This window comes from Cicer arietinum, chromosome 5 (genome assembly GCF_000331145.2).
Source record: "Cicer arietinum cultivar CDC Frontier isolate Library 1 chromosome 5, Cicar.CDCFrontier_v2.0, whole genome shotgun sequence".
Lineage (NCBI taxonomy): Eukaryota > Viridiplantae > Streptophyta > Magnoliopsida > Fabales > Fabaceae > Cicer > Cicer arietinum.
In genome coordinates, this window is record NC_021164.2 from 62,585,837 (window position 1) to 62,594,427 (window position 8,591).

General features: G+C 35.2%; 1 protein-coding gene across 1 annotated transcript; it reads right to left on the bottom strand.

Moving 5' to 3' along the window:
* Nucleotides 1-4,824: 4,824 nt before the first annotated feature.
* On the bottom strand, nucleotides 4,825-6,840 carry LOC101502148 (protein DSS1 HOMOLOG ON CHROMOSOME V-like). The gene is made up of 3 exons (XM_004501886.4): nucleotides 6,697-6,840; nucleotides 6,460-6,564; nucleotides 4,825-5,219 (listed from the first exon to the last, which is right to left on the bottom strand). Exons 2-3 carry the CDS (start codon nucleotides 6,548-6,550, stop codon nucleotides 5,089-5,091), a joined length of 222 nt encoding a protein of 73 aa, XP_004501943.1. The 5' UTR covers nucleotides 6,551-6,564; nucleotides 6,697-6,840; the 3' UTR covers nucleotides 4,825-5,088.
* Nucleotides 6,841-8,591: the final 1,751 nt, after the last annotated feature.

Below are 8,591 nucleotides of genomic sequence, written 5' to 3' on the forward strand. Positions count from 1 at the left end.
TCATCCCAGATGGCATTCGGAATCGTTAATGGTTGGAGCAGCCCCTCCGGAGATGATGCTTGATACTTACTTCGTTGGCAAATGTGGCATGCAGAAACGTAGTCGTTGACTGTTGTTTTCATGCCAATCCAAAATAACGATTGAGCTAGTCGTCTGTACGTGCGAAAGACCCCGAAATGACCTCCTATCGGAGAGGTATGAAACTCATGCAGCAACTTGGGTATCCAGCTAGACTTTGGTGGCAGAACCAATCTCCCCTTGTAATACAACCTTCCATTTTCCAAAGTATAGTTGCCATGTGACTCTGGCTTCTCCTTCAAGTCTTCACAAACTTTATTTATCACAGGATCCTGCTTAACCTCTTCATCTATGAGGTTTATATCCTGCCAAAGGGGTCTAGTCACCACTTTTAACTCTAACACTTCAGATTTACTTGACAAGGCATCGGCAACTCTATTGGTGCTTCCCTTTTTGTAGATAATATCAAACTCATAACCCAATAATTTGGCTAACCAATTTTGTTGATTTTGTGTGGTGATTCTTTGTTCAAGGAGGTGTCGTAGACTTTTCTTATCTGTCCAATGGTGAATCGATAAGACCAATGCCATCAACTCCTTTTCATAGGCAGATTTGTTAAGGGAGGAATGTGCCAGTGCTTTGCTGAAGAAAGCAATTGGCCTCTTGTTTTGAGTAAGCACAGCGCCAATCCCTCGCCCCAACGCATCGCACTCAATGCTGAAAGGTTGATCAAAATCTGGCATAGTCAACACCGGAGCTGTTGTGACCGCCTCTTTAAGTTTCGTGAAGGCTGCCGTACTGTCTGAATTCCACTGAAAATTCCCTTTTTTTAACAAATCAGTCAAGGGACGCGCTATCTTCCCATAGTTGCATATGAATCTCCGATAATACCCAGTCAATCGCAAAAAACCCCGCAAAGCTTTGATTGTCTTAGGGATAGGCCAATCTACAACTACTTCCACCTTTTTGGGATCCATAGACACTCCTTTTTCAGAAATGAGGTTCCCCAAGTATCCTACTGTGGTCTGCCCAAATTCACACTTCTTTAAATTGGCATAGAATTGTTGTTGCTGCAGAATGTATAATATGCACTTTAGGTGGCTCAAATGTTCCTTCCAGGACTTACTGTAAATGAGAATGTCGTCAAAGAAAACTAATACAAACTTTCGGAGATATGGCTGGAAAGTATCGTTCATGGCGCATTGAAAGGTGGCTGGGGCGTTGGTTAAACCAAACGGCATCACTAAAAATTCATAGTGACCTTGGTGGGTTCGGAAGGTTGTTTTGTGGACATCTGCATCATGCATCCTTATTTGGTGATATCCTGACCTCAAATCTATTTTTGAAAAATACCTTGCCTCATTCAAGTCATCCAACAGCTCTTCGATAACCGGAATGGGAAACTTATCCGGCACAGTAGACTTGTTTAAAGCGCGATAATCTACACAAAATCTCCAACTGCCGTCTTTCTTTTTAACCAAGATAATTGGGCTTGAGTAAGAACTGTTACTTGGTCTAATTATTCCCGACTTAAGCATATCACCAACCTGTTTTTCGATCTCGTTCTTCTATAAATCAGGGTACCGGTAAGGCCTAACATTAACTGGATCAACACCCGTTCGGATTGGTATTTTATGATCTGCGTCACGGTTAGGAGGCAGCTCTGTAGGTTCAGCATACACACCCTGAAACTCATCCAGAATCTGTTGTAATTCCTTCCTCTGTGATTCTGGAAGTTGCACTTTAACCTCCTGACATGTCTCTTTTGTTTCCAAACCCCATAATAATGAAACTGCTTCAATGTCGGTCATTTTCATGAGGGCTTGAGGTGAAACCAGCGCCTTGGATAACGTAGGATCACCCTTAATTTCTACCACAACTCCTTGTGCCATAAACTTCATAGTGAGAGTTCTCCAATTTACCTTGACCTCCCCCAAGGTTGCCAACCAAGCCACACCCAATATTAAATCCACTCCTCCTAATTCAAACAAAAAGAAGTCTTCACTAGTCATGTAGCTTCCCATCTGAATCTGAATTCCTTTGCAACATCCTTGGGTATCATTTCCTTGTCCATCCCCCAATCTGACGGTGTATGCGACTGTCGGTTCGACGGACAATCCCAAACCTTTCACCAATTTAGTTGATATGAAGTTATGACTTGCCCCGCTGTCTATCAATATCAGCACAGTCGTTCCTTGAACAACCCCTTGCAACTTCATAGTGTGAGGTTGTGTCATACCCCTTGCAGAACATCTAGACATGTCCATAACTTTGCATTCTGGTCCTTCCTTTAATTCCTCCTCTTCTTCAGAGTCCTCCTCCATCTCAACATGGACCAACTTCCCCTCTTCATTGATCTCCTCATTTTCTGTTAGCAGAATTACACGCAAACTACGCTCTGTGCAGCGATGACCAGGCCCAAATGATTGATTGCAATGAAAACACTTTCGTTCCTCAAGTCTCTTCAAATATTCTGGATAAGGAAGGTGTTTAACGCCTCTATTTCGACTCTGCATGGTACCTCCAACCTGAATTGAGCCACTGTGTGATGCCCCATAACCATTCCTACCAGATTCTGTGGGTGCAACATTTTTTCCAGCCACCGGGTTGGCCCGAACCACACTCGACCTGGTTCCTTGGTAGCGCGACCCAATTTTCTTGTTGTGATTCCCATCGTACTCCATAGGACGCAATTCCCTGTGTGACTCTTCCACGTCTCTTGCCACCTCCATCGCTCGAACTAGAGTTCTTGGGTCATGGGGTCGAACAAGGCCGCGAAGCTCTTTGCGCAACTCATTCATGAAATAACCCAACAGTTGTTCTTCGGGAACCGATTTCGCTCGCGTTGTGAGTAACTCGAACTCCCAAATGAATTCATCCACACTTCCACGTTGTTTCAAACCTGCAAGATGTTCGAAGACAGACCTGCGATGCTCCCCTCCAAAACGACGTAAAAGTGCCTCGGAGAATCCTTCCCAAGTCGCGTTCTTGTTTTTTTCTAACCAGAACTGGAACCAATGCAAGGCGTCACCCTCCATGCTAATATGCGCAAGATTTAATCTTTCTTCGGTTTTATTTTCTGAATCGTAAAGAACTTTTCAGCTCTGTTCAACCAACCAAATGGACTGATTCCTTCAAAAGTGGGTAATTCCACTTTCTTTAACCACCAACGTGAGGCTGGATTTTCTTGCTCGGAATTCTTCACACTCTTCTCCGATTCTGAGCTCTCGGACGATTCTTGGGTCTTTCTTTTTGCTGCTATGATCAATTCTTGCATTGCACTTCTCAATTCTGCCATGTCGTCCTTCAATTGTTCCATATCTGTTCGCATTCCAAGAAAGACTGTTTCATGCTCCCTGGTCCACTTTTCCATTGTTGTCATACGTGATTCCATGGTGCTTCCCATGGTTGTTGATGATCCGGCAGGTCGGACTAATTGTTAGGTTCCTTAATAGAACTCAATAGCGAAAGGGAATTATCCGTCCCTGATTTGTTTTATTGATTGAAAGAAAAATATACACAAGAGCGAATACGCTCCTACAATGGTATAAACCACTCAATTGTTAATTTTGTCAAAGATCCTTTCAAATGGGTGGAAGCCTTTATTTATAGGCTGATTATATAAGGGATAGGATCCAACTAACACTAACAACCTAAACATAAAACAAAAAAACATCATTATTTTCTATTGTTTTTCCTGTAATAAACCAATAAAGGTTTATTCCTATGTACATCTTCATTATTCCTATCAGTTTCCTTGTCATTTCTGAGAACCCATCCAAATTAATCATTTTCATAATTGATCAATTTGCTGTTACACAAAGGACCAAATTGTTAGTTCCAAACCCTTTGAACTAATTCTTTCTATTTGGAATTAATGTCTTAAAAGGAAAGTTGAAAATCATAGCCTAAACCTCTAGCATTCTGAGTGTATTAATGTTCCCCTATAAGCATCTTTTGCTTTTTAATGCAAAGACTACTGAAAAGATGAGAAAAACATCAAAAATTGGATGGGTTACCAAAACACAACGAGAAATTCATTGACATCTTAAAAAAACTATCAATACCTAGAAGGAATTGGAACTCGATAAAGGTCACATCTGAAATGATGATGATTGAAGACCTCGACGAAAATATTAGAAGTCTAAAAGATTAGGACAATATTTCTCACCTACAATTTCAAGCTTCAACCAATAAAGCTAGGAAATATCTGTACGTAGAGTCAAGACCTGAGTAAGCTTGTTGACATAGTTATCAACAAAGTAATGAAGAACCTACTCACATGTACATGACAACATGAACAAGCATGCAAATTTTCTGCAGCTTATACAAAAGGGTAGCTTATAAAACGATCTCAACTAGAAATTTCAAAGTTTAAAAGCTTAAGCTTCAATAATAGAACAATTTTATGTGAAAGCACTCTTCTGAATTATTTTTCACCTATTACTCAATCTGCCGCAGCAAAAAAAATTCTATAAGTGCTTATAGCTCCAATGCTCACATAAATGCAAAAAATTCTATAAGTGCAATATTGAGGAAAATAAAACTTATTTGGTTTTTTATTTTTGAACTTTCTGTTTACATTGATTTGCATCAGTCATGCAATCCTATTTGGAACAATTAGATATTAAAAAAGACACGGAAACTGCAACTGAGTGCACCTTTTCACCAGAATTGTTCATAGAAAAAGCAAACCCAACCCACTCCCAAATGAAAATGAATAAATTGAGATTGTGAGTCACTTGTTCATAGAAAAAGAAAACACAACCCACTCCCAAACGAAAATGAATAAATTGAGATTGTGAGTCAAACTTAAAGCCACATACCAACTAATTAGATAGAATAACATAACAGTTAAACACAAGCACTCAACAAACTTCTATGCAGAGTTTTTTAAGAAAAAACGCATAAAATTATGTCTATATGTTCGATTCTTACATTTCCCTCCTAACAAGACATTGTTTAATTTCTTTTGTAGGCAAGAAAGCACCCAGAGCTCAATGTCTCAAACATCCAAGTCTTGACTCATTACACATGTTAAAAATCAAACAATACAAGCCAGCAGGTGTTTTAATTCTTATCAGTACTGCTCTCCAACTCCCTTCTCAACTGAAGAGAGAAATCATCACTAACATCGTCATCATCCCAATCATCCTCCCACTGTTGAGTTACTTCTTTCCCTTCCTCCTTATCATCCCACTCTGTGAGTTGTAAAACAATGAAGTGTAAAGAAAAAACATTAGAATGTGAGTGCAAGTGCAGAATCCAAAGCCTCAAAATCAAGTGGGATATGCAATGTACCCAAAAAAAACTTATAAATGCCATTGTCGTCAACTGAAAATTAAAACTAAATGAGATAATGACATCCAAACAATTAAATGAATCCTATTAACTCCACCCTATAAATGTTAATGCCTAACAAGAAATAGGGTCAGCACCTATGAGAAACGACATAAAAAGTTCAGTTTGGATGCACTCTGTGAGAGAGAGGATCCACTGACACTGAGTGTTAAGATTAGCAAATCTACAGTCAATAACTCTATGAATAAGGATCATTATACTGTATTATATTGATGATTATATATACAAAAAATCAGACAATTGTACATTGAAATAAAGTGGTGAGGTGAAGTATCAAATAAATTTCAAATCACATGATTGATTATTTAATATGATAACTCTCAATTCTACTGATAGATTGGTTAAATTCACATAACATAGCTTTTGAAAAAAAATGGTTATTCATCGTAATAAATTGGATACTAAAAACACAAAGTCTCACTAAAAGTGCAACAATATGTGAAGAAATCTCTAAGGCATTGTTTGGGAGTTTGGAGGGGAGGGGAAAAGAGGGCTTTAGAGGAATGAGAAAATAGAAAAATAGAGAAAAAAAAATTTACATTTTTTAAGATAGTGAATTTTTGTAGAAAATGGTAAGAGAATACATATAATTAATATATTTTTAATTTATAGAGTATTATAACATAACAACATGAAAATGATTTGAAGAATTTGTCTAAGCCCTCCAAAATTATCCACCAATACAATTTTTGAGTTGCCCCAAAATAGAGAGATTTTGTATTATGAATAAAAACAAAACCCTCTCATCCCAAACTCTTCATTCCGTCCATTTTTCCTTCTTTTTTTTCAAAATTCTCCCTTCCCCTCTCGTCCATAATTGCAAACAAAGCCTAAATGGTTTAACTACCAAATTCTTCCATGAAACCAAAATAATGAATGTCACTTGTGAAGTATTTGATGATGGCACGACTGAAAATTTCTTAGGATCAAAATGACCTATATTTCGTAGGCGACATTTGACTATAGATAAAGCATTTAAAAATTAATGGCCAGCAAAAACAAACAAAAACCCTAGATAATCTGAAAAAGAAGCAAATCTAATTGATTAGAGAAAGAATGGGATTACTTAGTTATACGTACCTTCATTAATTTCAAACTCTTCAAATTCATCATCGTCTTCAAAGAGATCGATCTTGACATCCTCAGTGACAGCCTTTGTTTCAGTTGCCATATGTAAATCTGAATCTGTAGTTAAAAGAAGGTATATTTGATGAATACGGAAAGAGAAAAACCCTAAGTTTGATAAAGATGTGGGAATAAACCAAACAGAGAAAATTCGTAGAACTAAAAATTGGAATAAAGGAACACGGTGCTTACCAGGTATGGGTGGAAATGGAATGGAAACAACAATGAAATTTGAAGAATCTTGTGCTTGCGAATGAAGTAGGTAATGTTTGGAGACGAGAGACGTTTTGTACTCGTTCGCCTACCCGTGCTTCTTTTGTTATTTATTTATTTATTTTTTACCTACTAATAATGCAAATATATAATAATAACTCAAAAAAAATTTTTTACGGCATATGATTAAGAATTTTTCAACCATATCCCCATTCCTAAATTTTGTTTCTTTCAACTGGACTTTATTTTAAATTAATATATATATATATATATATTATCTTTAGGAAGTTGTGAGAGAAATAATTTTTTGTTTGTTCTTTTAATAAGTCGTATTAAAAAAATTATTTAAAATGTTCATTTTTTAAAAAAAATTAATTAAAATATTCTACTTAAAAAAAAATAAATAAAAAATTTATGTCTTCTTTTACCAATAGAAAGTCGCATTCACATAATCCAACATGTGAATAATTAGGAGATCGCATATCGAAATATTATATATATATATATATTAACTTTTGGATATATATATATATATATATTTTATTAATTTAATTAATAAAAAATTATATTATATTAATAAAATCAAATAATTTTATTTTACTAACAACTCCCTCCTATTTTTATTTTGATCTAATAAATTAAAAATAAATAATATATTATATTATTTTAATAATTTACTCTTATTTTTCCGTCAAATTAGCGGTTAATATTATTTTGTTAACAACTCCATCTTATTTCTTTTTCTGAATATAATAAATAAAAATGATAATAATAATAATAATAATAATAATAATAATAATAATAATAATAATAATAATAATAATAATAAAGTAATCGCACCAAATAACAATAACAATAAAGTAATAACAATAAATTCATATTTTTAATCTTTATTTGATGTTGTTGGAGATTAAAATATGAGTTTATTTGAATATTTGAGTTATGCATTTGATAAAATTTGCATTATATGGAAGATGATTATTAATTTTAAGGGTTTTGTTTGCAAATTTTGATTAATTTTTTGAATTTTAGTAAAAAAAAAAAAAGATAACATTGTTGACATTTTAAAACATAAAGGATCAAATTGTCACTTTTAAAATTAAAATAAATGATCAAATCGAAAAACTAAATTAAAATAAAAGACTAAAACGTTAACTGAAATTAAGTTAAGGGACTACAGATACTATTTAGCCTATATATATAGAACAATATATGTGTGATCCACGTTTACAACTTTCGAGTATTGTAACACCCCGTTTTTCAAAGCGAGGGTATATTTTTTTTTTTTTAAAAGTAATTAAAAACAAACAAAGAATTAAATCAGGAAATGCCTTTGGATAAATAATTGAGTCATTATAATTTACAAGCAGCGGAAAAGTTTCTCCAATTACAAATCCAAAACATTTACACAACAACAAATGGTACATGGAAACCATTCAAATAAGATGTCAAACTGACAATATTAGTATAAGTACAGTTTTCCAAACTAAAAATACTCCAATCCAAAAAGAAGGACACCTAGTCCCTATACATCATCCTAATCTGATCATCCTACCAAAAAGCTATACACCCTGAGTGATCTCCACGCGCCCCGTGAGATCCTCCTAACGTAACTGCAGTCAAGCGTTCCCATCTCCATTCCCGTCCGTAGGGTACGAACCGGTAGGACCGCCCTGACTCTCATCTGAGGGCAAAGCCCAGATTTCCACAATAATTGTAAAGGGTCACCAACCAAAAAAATAACAGTTAACACATAGCAATTAAGTTTTTAAATGCTCAAAATAACTTTTCAACTAAGCATGCACCTTAACAGGATTTTCCATATGCTAAAAGTTCATACAATACTTTGCCAATTAAAAATGAAAGAAAAATGA